The sequence below is a fragment of the Coprinopsis cinerea genome (assembly GCF_000182895.1).
Source record: "Coprinopsis cinerea okayama7#130 chromosome 8 map unlocalized cont3.8, whole genome shotgun sequence".
Classification (NCBI taxonomy): Eukaryota; Fungi; Basidiomycota; class Agaricomycetes; order Agaricales; family Psathyrellaceae; genus Coprinopsis; species Coprinopsis cinerea.
In genome coordinates this window covers 81,194-96,727 of record NW_003307537.1, presented here as the reverse complement: position 1 = coordinate 96,727, position 15,534 = coordinate 81,194, and the positions used below count along the sequence as shown (strand labels likewise).

Sequence of the window (15,534 nt, the reverse complement as noted above, 5' to 3'; positions counted from 1 at the left end):
AAGAGCGTTGGTCTCGATAGGTCGCCTCAGTTGAAGGGGCATGATACACACGGATCGAATCGCTGGGTGACCAGCTGAGAACAGCCAAACCGAATCAATGCGTCCACTCGGAGTGGGAGGATAGTTAGGAGGCCACCCAGTATGTGTAGCCGTTTGAGTAACATGGCGGAAGAATGTTGGAAGGGCCTGGAGAGAAGGACAGTGTAGAGGTGAGGTTGATATCTTATATCGTGTAGAAGAATTGCAGGGGTGTTCGCCCATCGGTGCCGAGAAAGCCTCAGAAGTCCTGCCATAACACGGAGAAGGACGACTCAATTCAAATTCTTGGAGCATCACAGAATGTCTCAATTCTTAACATTCGGGCGAGGGCTCTCATTGGCCAATCAACCAACGAGGGAGGGAGAAGAATGAGGTGGTTCTTCCGGAATAGCTCCAAGTACGCTTTTCGTAGGTCACGCGATCCGAGATTCAGGAGGAATATTATAGGCATCTGGCGAACGTCGACCAGTGAAGTTGTTTTACAACTCAAGATGGGAGATAAAGGACTGCCCAACGTTGCATGATACCGCGCAAGGAAAAGCAGTGTACAACTGGGGATGGTTGCCGCTTTTTGCTGAGTCTGTTCACGTGGCACTTGGAACACGAGCGCCAGCGACGAGTTGCACCTTGACAGCCTGGAGGATAATCGACTTTGACCGTTCATTAATGTCGGACCCCAAATATCTGGATTTCATTGGTAAACGTCGCATTACGACTACCGACCGCCTACTCAGAAATGCCACAAAATTCGAATTTTGGTAAAGCAATTAATGCAGAATTCCTCCCAATTCCCAACGACCCTAATCAACCTGGCGTGACCACAAGAACACTGTTCGGAAGTGATCTCGAAACTGGTCACCGTCCTCGTGTTCGGGAGAGCAGTGACGTCGAGCGACCTGTAATTGAACAACCTCGATTTGCCAATGTCGAATAGGACACCCTAGAACACCGCTCGTACCTCGAGTATCGCGAACTTTGATTTGCTCCCCATCTTCTGTGGCCAGTGAAGCGGACTTCCCGCTCGAGGTAGAGGACAACTTGGGATTGCGCAAGGTTGTTCTCCAGATTCGTGATAAAGCTGAAGTTCGCCCTGGACCATCTACCAGCACATTCAAGCTTGTGAACTCCAGGGCGATGAAAATCATGCATACCTGATGGATCTCCTTCCCTGCTTCTGCCGCTCGTGGCCCCCGTCGGCGAAATCGAGGGTGAGTCTCATTTGACCCAGATGTAAAGTTTAATTATTTTAAGAGCGACAGAGACCTTCACTCACCAGGTGGTAGATGATCAAGATGAATCCACGAGGGTTCCCCTCCCCGAGCCAGTCTCCGAAGCGATTCACGCCGATTGAGGGTGTACAGCATGGTACACACGTATACGCTTCCCAGAGACATCGAGAATGATAGGGATACTATCGTTCCATCGAAGTAAACAGAGATCATGGTGAACGTTGAACCTGGGTCAGTGTACTCAGGTTCAGCGGGGCTAACAAAAACACGCACTGAGGTCGCCCGGCAACACTGCAAAGGTGATCAGTCCTGTCAACGCCAACAGCGCAGGGGCAGACCCTGTTTGAATAGCAAGGACTATTATCCGATTAATTAGACTTCAAGTGGAATCCGCAAGGGTGTGTAGAGGGTGAGTTTGGGCACTTGAGAGGGAAGCGAGATGACGTCGCGTACCTCTTGGTTTCGTCGACATAAACTGGCATCCTTCGTAGCTTGTGGATGAGCGACGCGGTGATGAGGCAGTCGGTCGCGACTGCGAGTGACAGGCCCACCCTGTGGCGAGGTATCTCAATATTCGAGCGCTGGGAATGGAAGAGTGCCATGACTTACAGTGCGAACCGTAAACCACTCTCCCTCTGCTCTTCTACTCCCCAAATAAAGTTGAGCACTGCTGTAACCACGACACCGCAGAACTTTCATTTCGCAGCCACGCCGGGGACGATGATCGTGCGCAATATCGGTGGAGGAAGGCCAAGAGTGAAGGGAAGGACTTACCGATGCCAAAGCGAGAGATTCAAGTAAAGTGGTCATATAACGATTCCGCGAGCTGAACATAGAAATCGACAGGCCCCAAGAGAGTGAATTGAATGTGGCCACAGAAGAGAGAATATATGCCTCACAAGTTCCAATATCTCCTGACCATATATGACTGCACTGCGAAAGCGTTGATTCCGGTCGTTATCACGCTCAATTCGAGTGGCCAGTGGATGTCCGCTTCGTATTCCCCTACGTTAGCGAAACGAGGATTAGTTGAACGTCTAGCATCATCCATAAAAGGAAAGCGCACCCCAGAAGGCATACGAGAACTAGGGATCGACGTGAGCGTGGACCAAGTAAAAATGTCCAAGAACGGTACTCGTAAACACCCAAAAGGTCTTTGCAAAGAATGCACTCACAAGAAAGACAACAGCGCAAGCGGCCACGCTCCCTAACAAATCCATGACATACAAGAACGCGATGAGGTATTTCAGCCATTTCGAATCGTGTTGGGACTTTTCACTGCAGAAGTAGGAGACGAGCATCACAGACTCGAGGACGAGGAGAGAGATGTTTAAGTATGAGCCGATGAGGAGGAATCTGGGGTTTGTGAAGTGTCGGCTAGGTACTAGTGGACAAGACGAGTGCTCAGAATCTGGATGAACAGAGACTAGAATTGGGAGCTGTACCTAGTGGACAAGACGAGTGCTATAGGTACAAATAAGTAGCTGTAGACACGAACAAAATACAGGAAAAAACATACCTCAGAATCTGGATGAACAGAGACTGAGGAAAAAAGAAGAAAAAGAAGGCGAAAAAGATTTTGTATCGTATGAGCCCGTGAGAGAAAGAAGTAGGCGGAGTGTACAATGAGATAAGGTACATAGACGTAATAGGCTAGGGATCTGGTCGACACACCCCCTCAAGACGCCTACGCAGAGATAGAGCAAGGTACAAGATGAAGAGCATCACGATGAGTTTCAAAAAGAGTAGAAGAAAGCGGTTTCGTGAAAATATCAGAAATCATAGCCGAAGTAGGAACCCAATTCAAATCGAAAAGACCGGAACGAATATTATCACGAACAAAATGGTAACGAACATCGATATGTTTGGATCGGGTGTTGACACAGAGAGATTGGGACATCGTGATAGTTGATTGGTTGTCGCCGAAAAGTGGAAAATGGATGGGATATTCAATACCGATAGCGGAGAGCAGGGGCCGAAGCCACAAGCCCTCACGCATGGCATGAGCTAGTGCGTAGTACTCACTTTCTGTAGAAGAAAGAGAGACACATTTTTGCTTCGAAGCCGACCACGAGATAAGGCAGTGGTTGAGAAAATAACAATACCCAGAGACGCTCTTTCTGTCCGATGAATCGGTAGCCCAGTCCGCATCCGAATACCCCGCAGTCGATGGGGAACCTAGAGGATATGGTTTGTCGGTTTTCGGATCGGAGAATGGGGAATACGCGAGTGTGAGTGAGGATGTCTTGCGTAGATAGCGAAGAACACCACGAGCGATGACAACAAGAGTTGGGGTTGGCGAAGCGTTGTACTGTCCGAGTGCCATAGCCGCGTAGGACAGGTCTGGACGAGTACAGACAGCAAGGTAGGTAATGATACCGACTATGCGTTGATACATAGTTCGGCATTCATCGGGGTTAAGATTGGTCGTTGAGGTGGGATCGTCCTTTACTTCGTTCAAGGGGCGGCTGATAGGGACAAGGGGGGAATTACAGGTCTTCAACCCGAAGTCATCGAGTACCTCCTCGATATAAGACTCCTGGGACAACCACATTCGACGCTTGGTACGATCACGCATAATGCGGATGCCCAAGTAGAGAGAAACATCGCCAAGATCAACAACATTGATACGCTCCCGGAGTTTGTCGATAAACCAGTGGTAGAGGGGAGTGGAGTTTGTTGCGGCGAGACCGTCGTCGACATGAACAGGGACAATAATTGTAAGGGGTGAGCCGTCAGAGGGCATGGTGAGATTGGAGTCAGGGGGTGGGGAAGACCAGCGGCCGACCCAGACGGCGTGGTCCATATCGAGACGAACAAGGCCAATAGAGGTGATAACCGAGTTGAGTAAATGGTACCACTCATAGGCGGATTGGCGGAGGCCATAAAGAGCGACATGAAGACGAAGAACATGGGAAGAATCAGATTCGGGAAAATGTGGGATCTGTTTGATGTATATGGGTTTCGAAAGCCTAGCGTGCAAAAAGGCGGTCTTGATATCGAAAGATTTCACTTCCAAATCCTTGAAGCAGGCCCAGGCCAAGATCGAGCGAATACTCGAGAGGCGGGCAACTGGTGCATAAGTGTCACCATAATCGCCTGATAAGGAGGTAAGGAATAGCTTTTGGTCGAACGACACAAGCATATTCACCTGGTCCCTGACGGAAACCTTGGGCAACCAACCTCGCCTTCTCCTTCCCTCGTATGATGGAGCCGTCGGGGTTGTACTTGTAGTCGTAAACCCATCGGACAGGAATAGCCTTCTCACCAGGCGGAAGAGGGACCGCGGTAACAGCCTTGTGATCGACACGGAGACTGTGGACTTCTCGTTGCATCGCGGCGAACCAGGCATCCCAGTCTTCCCTCCGCAGCGCCTCGGCAAGATTTTTGGGGGGACGAGTGTATGTCTTCGGACGAGAGTACCGTGCACGGTCGATAGAGGACGCAAGAAGGGAGCATTGTTCGATGTGAAAGTTTTCGAGTGAGGAGAATGACCATTCGCAAAAGGAAGAGTCAAGAAACGATAAGGCCATCAAACTGTGAATAGCGTCGTCGGTCACCAGGGCTGCGCGGTTGGGTAGTCGAGGTCGAAGAGTCTTGAGCCTCTCCTCACGTTGGATCGATAACGTCCTTAGCCCTGATCGAAGGTACAACCTCCGTGGTGGAGACGGACATAGGGGGAAGCATAGACGAGTCACTAGAGGTGATGGAGTTGGGAGAGAGGGGAACTAGACTCTTCGACGAATGAAGGCGTCCGCGAACGTTCTCCATAAAGACACAGTCTCGGACGAAGTTCTCCTTGCCCTGGGGGGTAACAACCAACCATCCGACACGGTCTTCTTCATACCCAACGAAGATCGCCTCATAACGGGGAAGATCTCCTTTCCTTCGCTTCTCCTTGTACACATAAGGGAAGCAGAGACACCCAAAGACCCTCAGGTTCGAAATGTCGGGTTTATGGCCGAAGAATCGTTCAAATGGCGTTATGTTGGGGGGAAGAGTCGAGGTTGGTACCCTGTTGCGGACATATTGGTGTGCGAGAACGGCGTCGCCCCAGAAGAAGGGAGGAAGACCGGAGTCTGCTAGAAGCGCGTTCATACCGTCTTCGTTGGTTTGGTTATACCGTTCTATCTTTCCGTTCTGAGGGTGCGCGTAAGCAGCCGTGGGTTGGGAGCGAATACCAATCGACGTGCAGAAATCCCGAAGCGTATGAATAAATTCCCCAGCACCATCAAATCGAACAGAAAGAACCTTCCTGTCAAATTGACGTTCCCACTTCGACATGTAGTCCTTGAAGTGTTTGATTGCTTCCGGACGAGTCGAGACGAGGTAAGTGGTTCCGTAGTTGGAGTAGTCGTCGAGGATAGTAAAGAAGTACAACTTCTTTTTCCGTGATGGAGAGAATGGACCCACGACGTCGAGATGGAGGAGTTCGAGTACGGCTGAGGCACGATGTCGATTATGGGGGTAAGGTTGTTGCTTAGCCTTCGCCACAACACAAGTCGGGCATGGATGGGTGGGTGGATCTCCCTTCCTCTCGTCCAGGACCATACCCTCAACGTACGTCCCTTTAACCATCATATCTATCGCCTCTAGACTGACATGCGCACAGCGGCGGTGCCAAAGATGAACCGTTAGAGGGACGGGGCGCTGCGCCGTGAGAGTGGCGCGAAACGCGGCCTCGTGCGCATAAGCATCCTCGAACGGGATAGAGACGAGACAGAGATGGGAGTAGAGGGGAGGTGGAGACAGAGCGACGAGTGATTCGCTGCTGATCGTATGGGTGGGAAGCAGGAAGTTGAAGTATAGTAGGTACAGTCTGTTCCAATGTGAGATGGAAATAGACAAACCTGGAAGGGATTGGTGGTCACGAGGGAAAGTTATCGTCGAGCTTTGGTCAGCTCGGAAGAGGCAGTCCAAGCCTTTCTCGTTGAAGGCGCCAACAGAGAGAAGGTGGATAGGGGTGTTGGGATAGTAGTAACAATCCGGGAATCGAAGTACGATAGGTTTACCGGAATGGTAGATCTGTATCGCAACATCGCCTCGGCCCTCAATTGTGAATGAGCCCATGTTGGCCGTACCAACCTCCCGGCGGAACGAGGAGTCGAGTGTCCAGAAAAGAGTGCGGTCGTTGAATATATGTGATGAACAACCGGAGTCGAGAAGACAGTTGTACTCCTGGGGAAAAACTGATCCACGTAGATCCTGACTCGGGGCAACGAGTGCGAGGGAGGGGTCGTGTGTAGCCGTAGAGGCAGATAATCCAGAGCTAGGATCATAAGAGACATCGTCATCGTCAAAACGATCCACTAAGGACACCACATCCAGGTCGTACCAGTCAACAATAGTCATATTCTCGGTAGATGATGACATCGAGGTTTCTACAGTGGGTGGTACAAACGCGACAGAGGCGATAGAAGTGTTAGAGGAAGGGGCAGCTTTAGCTCCAGATGTCGAAGAGGAGGATGGAAGAGGGGGTGGAGGATCCGGGGGTGTGATAATTGCCATCCTAGCAGACTCCTTTTTATCATCTCGCTTGCTCTTCAACACCTCTTCTCGTTTCCCAAACATGGGTCCTCCCTCAGCCCAACAGGTAGACACCTCATGACCCGAACGCTTGCAGTGAGAGCAAATAACCTTCGCCTTCGGATTCGCCGACGATACGGTAGACTTTTGTTGACGACGCGAAGTTGAGCTTGAAGAGGGCTTCTGAAGCTTAGTCGTGTTGTCGATTGCGAGAAGATTATCCGTCGCTGATTGGAGGAGGAAGGGAATACGGGCAAGGATGCCCTCAGGGGAGTCCGTCTCGAGGAAGTGCATGTGACGTGCTGCCCATATCTTCCAGTCGATATCGTCGGAGGGGAAACCAAGCAGGAAATTCTGGGCGAGGACACGGCCGTCAGGGTTGTAGCTGGACTGAATGAGTGTGTTGAATTTCGAACGCCAGGTCGAAATATACGAATCGACCGACAGTTTCTTCTCCCCGTTGCAGGTAAGGTTGGTGATCTCGGAGACAAGAACAAGTGCTGACGTGTAGTCCACCACACCGTAGATCTTCTGGACCTCCCGAAGAATCTCCCGCGCGGGCATTCGACGGTTCAAACTCTTCGTCGGAATCTGTAAGCGAATTGTATCCGAGAGCTTTGCCGTAACGAGATGGGAGGCGACATTGTCTTTTTGCCACCACTGTTGGTAGAAAGCCAAAACATGAGGGGGTGAGTCCGGCGCGACCGATGGGGGGTAGGTGGGGATGGATATAGGGTCATATGGTGCTCCTTCAGAAGGTTCAGAAGCGATATGGGGATAGACATTCGCCGATAACGCAGCCGATTCCAAGGCCTCGAACCAGGCACGGAAGTTTTCCCGACCCGTAAGCTTGGGTATAGATTCCGTACTCGGTAAGCCCTTGCTCAAACCCGTGATGGTGTTCATATCATATACGAACGGTGGGTGTTGATAGTAGCCCTGAGGCGGTAACGGAAACTGATAGTGATTTGGGAACATGGGTTGGTTCGGTGGGTGAGGTGGTCGCATCTGTTCGGTAGGCGTAGACGGTGAATGTCGTTGGTGTGTGTACTGTAGATGTGGATCTCGAGTGGGAGTAGAGTGTCTCGGGAGAATTCCGTTGGCCATAAACGTGGGATCGAGAATAGCAGGATTAACAGCGTTAGTTTGACCAATCATCCCAGATGCAGCAGGTAAAAAAGGTGGAGCACCTAGATTACAATAGGAGGGATTTCCCCGAATGGCATTCTGCCGAAAGGTGTATGGGGAAGCGTTATGATAAGGTAGTTCTCTATCTACATGTAATGGTGAAAGAAGAGGAGTTCTATACGAATTCTCGGCAGAACTTGAAGGTAAACCATTCTGTGAGAGAGCCTGACCAAAAGATTGATTCATCGAATAAGGTTCTTGTCCAAAATTAGATAAATGTGGCTGAAAAGCGCCTGGAGCACCAAATGTGCGTCTACTACCACCGAAATTGTATGACGGTGGAAGGGTTGGACCAAAAGAAGGAGTATACGAATTCGGCACGTGGCCTTGAACTGGGGGTAATACATGATTGAAAGATGAAGGAACCATGGACGGTGGGGCCGTAGAAGGGCGAAATCCCATAGGAGGTGGCATAGCCACTGGTTGCTCGGGCATCGGCATAGGTGCTGGAAACACCGGGGCCGGAAGAACCCATGAAATGGTGCCATCATAGCCCGAAAAAATGGCCTGATGTTGGTTTTCACCATCGCTACCAAAATTCTCTCCAGGGTTTTGCACTGGGGAATGAGGAGGGGAATGGTGTTGACTCATAGTAGAGATAAAAGAAAAAATAGACAAGGTTTACGCGTAAAAAACAGAAAAAGAGAAAGAAATAACGGAAGAAAACTGCTGCACCCGAGATGATAGGCGCACCTGTATAGCTGCCGTCAAAAAAATCTTCTCCCGCGACCCTATTCTCCAACGTCTCCGAAAAAATCGTTCTAGAAACAGCTCGGTTCCGCTAGAACTAGCGATCTGGCTCGGTGGCAAACTGTTATAGTTAGTCGCCGGGGCTCATAACCTGTCGGCTAGGTACTAGTGGACAAGACGAGTGCTCAGAATCTGGATGAACAGAGACTAGAATTGGGAGCTGTACCTAGTGGACAAGACGAGTGCTATAGGTACAAATAAGTAGCTGTAGACACGAACAAAATACAGGGAAAAAACATACCTCAGAATCTGGATGAACAGAGACTGAGGAAAAAAGAAGAAAAAGAAGGCGAAAAAGATTTTGTATCGTATGAGCCCGTGAGAGAAAGAAGTAGGCGGAGTGTACAATGAGATAAGGTACATAGACGTAATAGGCTAGGGATCTGGTCGACATGAAGGAGAGTGAGAGCGAGAAGGCACCCCACAGAATAGGGTGTCGGAAAGAAGAGACGAGAAAGGAGAAGAATGATCAATGATCAGCGAGTTTGAGGAGAGCAATCGTTTACTTACGACAAGGGAAGCTTGGTGGACATTGTATGACCGCGACTGGTTCCTCCCAGTGCTCGGATTTTGGGATGTGCAGATCTGGCCTGAGAGCTCCGAGCCGTTGACCACAACATTTCAGCCCTGCCTGAGTTAAGACCCTCGTGCAGACTGGGCTGGTTGTAAAACGCGGATCTTCAGAGAGGCGAACTTCGACTCGAGTTTGGCTGGAGGGCTGTTGCCAAGCAATACATCCCTGAGGAGGGAGTTCGATCCCCAGTCGACGATACTTCGTAAATGCTCTTCGATTATTTTGGCGATCGAAAGGGTATATATGTACCATTCTATCTTCCATAATTCTCGAAACACACTTCCTATGACGACCCCTCGCACTTACACTGGCAGCTGCACGTTCTTCGAATGGACCCCTTCTCCAAATCTCCCTCACCAAGTCGTCTCTCAGCCACGATAGTACTAGGACTGAGAGGACCACTGTCGTCGACATCAGGAATCGACTTTAAGTACGATTGCTCTATGCTGGGATGGTGTTGTTGGTGCTGGTATTGGTGAGCAGAAGCGAATTGTAAGCCGTCAGAGACCCCATGGTCGTCGTTGGACTGGGCGTCAGTCGCGGTTGGGAACTTGATGAATGAGCGCCCGGTTGTGACTCTGAAAATGATCATGTGCGGGGAGAGAGACTGAGTTTGGGTGTTACAGTCAGTACGACGAACGGGATCCAGGTGGAATGATAACGGGATAGAGGAGAGGGTAGAGAGTAGAAAGATAGACGTACACAGAACGAATAAAACAGCCCCGTAAAGAGCGTATAGCTAATCACATGGGCCTCCGTCAGGCGATCGCACTTGACTTGGAACAGCCCCCTCATGATGGCAGCCAAGATTCCAAACACACTAAGCGGAAGAGCGGACTCGATGAGGATGGCCATGACACCTGTGTAGACTCTCGTGTCGATGTTGGGGAGGAGGCGTGCGATCATACGGCGGGTGCGGAGAATACGGAAGGTGATGAGGATCGTGACGATGAGGTTGGTGGTGACTGTTAAAGCCTTCGCGGCTGCAGCAATTTGCCGTGGACCTTCGCCTCCAATGTTGCTTCCGATCAGGAAAAGAACTGGGAAGAAGAAGAGGAGGGGGACGAAGCATCAGGATCGCGAGATTGAATTGACGCGAGGTACATATCAGAATCAGATTGGCGCTGGTAGAGATCAACGACTCACCGACTCCTGCAATCGTTGTTAGCCCCGGGAGGATAGCTATCCACCTGTACCCCACGAAAAACACGTAGCATCGGTAGACCTATGACCAAGGTATACTCGTACTCGAATCTTGGACTGGATGAACACGTCCACTCACCAAAAGAGCGTCTCCGATCAATAGCTGTCCCGCAATTGCCACAATACTAGCCAAATGCATCCACTCGCTTTCCCTCTGCGAAAGCGCCATCAGCTTGACGAACTCCATGGGGGAGGTGGTGTCCCAGAGGACGTGGAAGTATGCCGCGACGTCGAGGGAGTTGCTGAGTGCTGCGAGGAACGTGAGGATGAAGCTGATGATGATGTATCGACGGCGGCCTTTGCGCTGTTGGAGGGGTGTCTCAAGGAAGATCGAGAGGCCATAGAGGGCCATGAAGAGATGTATGCCTAGGTTTCATGGGTGACGATCAGTTGGAGGGTATGAAATTGCGATAGGTGGCACTGTGTTCGACGCACCTACTCCGATCAGCGAGAGCACATAGTTAGAATACCCTGCTCGGGCGTATACTGTGAGTACCTGATCGCTCGGACACATCCTAGGAGAGAAACTGGGGTTTAATGTGTTTCAAAGTCCTTGGGCGTACCTGTGTGCAACGAAAGGCGCGTGGAGAATGAGAACTAGTTCTCAACATGACGGCCCTGTTTCATGTTTTCTTTTATCCCATATGTACGACGGACACAGTCAACGACGAGATGAATATCATGGGAGAGAACATGGTCGCTGCTCACGAGGGGGAAAGAGTTTTCTGGATTTTCTCGCTTTTCTCGAGACTTTTTGATCTGCGCATTTGCGATGCAATCATTCACATCTTTTTTCGTGAGCTTCGATTGATGAGGTCAGGGACTGGGAGGTTCCAGTCCGGTGTAACGCCTTATGATGCCCGTGTTGGTTCACACAGAGCGATGATTTCTTGGGTAATTCCCATACTTGGGGGTCCATCTGACCAATTAGGCGCCGATAGTGCGGGGGACACAGTAGGCGTCCAGATGTTGTTCGGTCGGAGTCAGTTTCCACCACCTGGTCCTTTATTGAGAAGCACAGTGAACAGCTACATTTGGTAAGAAGCTTACTAGATGAATGGACAGTCAATTTGGCGATGCTGTGACAATTGACAGGCGATCATGACGGGGACGGGTAAGGAGTTCTGGTATGTTTCTAATTCTTTCCGAGGAAGATCCTTTCCTTTTATCTTGCTATCTTGTATCTTGCTATACCATGCATCATATGGAAGACGCTCGTTGTAGACGCATGTGTACACACAGATGGGCATCTCGCACTCTTCAGAGAATGCTTCAGGATCTTGGGCTGGAGTTAAGCGCCCAGGGCTGCCCTCACCTCCTGTATCAGACCTGCAGACGGCGTTCTATGTCGTATATTGAGTGCCGTGTCTACGAGGATTCTAGAGGCGAAGGATGGCACAAGTGTAAGCTAGTATGAGTGGTTATGCCCGCTCTGGACGGACGTATCAAACCCCATATATCCTCATGCGCGCGCACACCGGCATGGCTAGTGTGGAAATCATCACTCGCTTGGGCGCTTAACTCGAACTCGTCCATTGTGGACACTCAGAAGCGCCTGGGCTTCTTCGTCAAATTCTTGCTTGGCTTTATTTCAACAAACGTCAACAGTCATCCTTCTGATTCGAAATCTCAGTATCACCGGTTCAGACAATACTTAGAATAGTACACTTCTGAGTGTACTACTTCCATTCGAAAGAACCTTCGCGAGCGCTGTTCTGTGGACACTTGGAAGGCAAAAAGGCACCCACTGTGAGTACACTGCAGAAGTAAAGAGCGTATAAAAGACTGGAAAGTAGCGTCAGAGAAAGCAGCAAGTCATTCAGACATATCGCACAGTTACCCATCATCTCCCAGCCTACAAGGACGATATGAAAGTTACCATCCCTCTCTCTCTCTTGATGGCTGCGCTTGCAGTTGCCTTCCCCCAAGGTACCCCAACCCCAACCCGTGATACCACCTCCACCATCGACACCGACTCCACCGCAAGCGGAAGTGGTGCGATCACCAACCCCATCCCTCCCATCTCCATCTCCAACAACCAACGCGCCATCTGCAAAGGCGGGTTGAGCTTCGACACCTGGGCAGCCTTTGACAGAGCCGACGACAGGCAAATCAACGACCCCGAAGCCATCGTCCGCATCGAGGGCGGGTTCTGGTGGTCGTTCAGCTGGCAGGGGGTGATGTGGTGCATGTACAATGAGAACCACTGGGCTGTGGATGTGCGTCGGTGGGAGCAGGGTCGGGGTATAAGAGCTGTACTCGAGAGGTGCTGCCCTGAGCCTACGTGTGCTGGAGGGTACGAAACCATATACAGCACTGGTGGAGACCTCGTCTTATTGGCGTTGAGGTCTGCCTCCGAGGGTTGCTGAGGGCTTCCGAAGTTGCCTCGAGTAAAGGTGAGTTTCGAACCCCTTGTGAGGCTCTTACCACATGCTCATATCGTTCTTCAGTACTTCAGTACTATCAACGATACTTGAAGCGATACGTTAAATCTGCCTGTGTCAATTCGATGTACAAACTGGTTCATCTTTAGTACTGTAACATCGAGCGGCAGCGCCTACTAGTAGCATTTAATTTAGATCCGCGGCGTTTGACAACCATATCGTTGATTATTGATCATCTTTGGAGTGCACTGAGATTGGAACGTGGTGCCAACGGAAAGTGCAACAGAAGGCGAGTGGTTCATGTTCGTCTCATCGCTCTTCACGCCTTCAAAGGTTCGTCCCTGCGGTTGTTCGACGCAACGGTGTGTTCGCGGATTGTCGGATAGGCATGAGCAACAGGGTTGACATGGACAACCACGCTGCCTGCGAAGGCGTTACACATCGCGTCAGATGGACTACAGTTCTGATGATTAGACTTGAATGCTCTGCTTACCGTTATTATGGCCCTGGAAGACATTGATGGCATTGTTGATGAAGGTTCCTCCAGACACGGTGCTGTTGTTGAAAGTAATCGCATGATTGCCTACAGGAAAGTCGTCAGCAGGGTGTCGAGAAAACTATACCACACTTACAGTAAATGCTCATTCCCGGTCCTGATTGCATACGTTGGCTGCGGCGGTTGCTCATAGGCGGTTGTCTGGCAATGATAGAAGGCGGAGGGGTGCTGTAGGTTAGAAAATCTGGGGCTGTCAGGTTGTATTTATCCGTCGAGGATAAAGATATAGCTTAGTTGGGTAGACGTCTTATTGGGTGCTTAAATGTCGTGGCGGGTCATGCATGCACGGGGTTCCAGCCATCGTCCCGGGGGATACAATCCATGCGCGGACACCCTCAATCCTCCCTTGCAGCAAGTGTCTTCTGCGGCGTTCGTTTTGGTATGAATCGGGCCATAAATACACCTGGGACCACGGATTGTTCATTCCATTGGCTGTCGAGGATGTTCTTCTCCCATCTTGGGGTGAAACCTACATCAAATCCGATTCAAAGGTTGGCATAAGAATGCGATACCAACGGGTTCTCGACTCATATGTGCTCAAGGGACAGCTTCTCTGTCACCATGTCAGTGTGAGTTGGCACTTTAGGGAATGTCTTAGACGCCGCCTTGCGAAAACGAACCGCGGACTCGACTCCTGGTTGAAACAAGGATTCAAGGAACTCGATTACACCTGCTTCCAATCAGGATCGGGAGGGGGCAAATTCTCCATGTCAAATAATAGTAATGACAGTAATACTAGTGATAGTGAATACCATGTTGGCCCGCCTGAGGTCTCTGCCTGACAAGTACACCAGCTCTGAAATCAGACCATACGTCGGACGGACCATATCCTTACAACGATGTAGTCGAGCCACTTACTCGGGGCCCCTGGAGAGCTCAATTTACTCAGTTTCACTAATGTACATAACCCTGATTCGCGACGTTGACAACAACGGGATGACTTGATGACTTGCCGGTACTAATTGCATGGAAGGAGACTCAGGAGTCAGGACAGCGGGGGTGTTCAACGGTCAACGTTCAACCCTGCCAGCTGCATGGTTCCCCGTTCCCAAATCCATTCAAGGAGTACGTACATTTCAGCCACCACAATCATTTGTGATCGAGTCCTACTCCACTATTTCACGACTGTCAGACTGTCACATTGGAGTTTTTTTTTGGAGCGCGTGCTCACGGTGGGTCTGTGTGTTTTACCCCTGCAAGGGTACTCGTACACACTCGCCACCAGTGGCGGTATCTTCAGAGCGGTGAATTGGATGTGCGATCCGGTAGGGGTCTTGGACCCAAATTGTGCATCGCATGCCCGTCAGAGTTGTACAAGGGTGGGGCGGTAGGATAGACGCCCGTAGTAAGCGCCGGCCGCAGCAAGGCGCATTCCATTCCGATTTCCGTTCTGGGCGCCCAATCTCCGTTCCGTGTTTGCGGAAGGTGTCAGCACGTCCGTGAAAGAAGTATTGATGTAGCGGACTCAGGGTAGAGCCTATACTTATCCATACAAAATTGTCCAATGGCTCCACCTCTGGATTGTTAAATGAGTGGTTCGATAAGTGTCTGGGCTTGAAAATACAGCTGTTGAGGCGTACATTTGAGGCACTCCGCGGGCGGCGGTCGTTGGTAGAGGAAGGTTTCTTGGCACAATCATATCTATTAATATGTTTTGCTGTTACTGCGATCAAGGTTCGACGTCCAACCGGAACAAGCCTGAGAGTCCTTGTCCCTGAATTGTCGATCCACTAAAGGTGATTAATTGATTCGTGAAGGTACCCAGAGGTCCCAATCTTCGAAGTCCGACGACCCTTGAAGGGACCTTAAAGTTACCTTTTGAGGTCGCCAGCAAAAAAACTCCCAGGGCGAATGTTGCTATTGTTTTACTACGACCGCCATGGTCTACCACCACTCTCGATTTGTGCTACTTCGAACCACTTGTAAATTACGGAGAGAATAAAGACTTTTACTGCAGATAGCACTAGGTAGAAAAAGAGAATAGAGGATACCGACAGTACCGTAGCCACGGGGACCTGTCTCGACAGTGACGTAGCACGAATGTCGTAGCACAGAGAACCACCTAGTAGCTATACATAGAATACA

The 15,534-nt window shown here is 50.4% G+C and overlaps 3 protein-coding genes across 3 annotated transcripts; 1 reads left to right on the top strand and 2 right to left on the bottom strand.

Annotated features, from left to right (window-relative positions):
* Positions 1–9,839: 9,839 nt before the first annotated feature.
* CC1G_05350 (hypothetical protein) lies at positions 9,840–10,861 on the bottom strand (the record flags this gene model as incomplete). Its single annotated transcript, XM_001835336.2, has 4 exons — positions 9,840–9,884; positions 10,009–10,346; positions 10,453–10,531; positions 10,589–10,861. 4 exons carry the CDS (start codon positions 10,859–10,861, stop codon positions 9,840–9,842), a joined length of 735 nt encoding a protein of 244 aa, XP_001835388.2.
* Positions 10,862–12,407: 1,546 nt separating this feature from the next.
* On the top strand, positions 12,408–12,878 carry CC1G_05349 (hypothetical protein; the record flags this gene model as incomplete). Its single annotated transcript, XM_001835335.2, has 1 exon — positions 12,408–12,878. One exon carries the CDS (start codon positions 12,408–12,410, stop codon positions 12,876–12,878), a length of 471 nt encoding a protein of 156 aa, XP_001835387.2.
* A 334-nt stretch (positions 12,879–13,212) lies between these two features.
* Positions 13,213–13,580, bottom strand: CC1G_05348 (hypothetical protein; the record flags this gene model as incomplete). The annotated part of the gene is made up of 3 exons (XM_001835334.2): positions 13,213–13,316; positions 13,387–13,476; positions 13,526–13,580. The coding sequence occupies 3 exons, from the start codon at positions 13,578–13,580 to the stop codon at positions 13,213–13,215; spliced, it is 249 nt and encodes an 82-aa protein (XP_001835386.2).
* Positions 13,581–15,534: the final 1,954 nt, after the last annotated feature.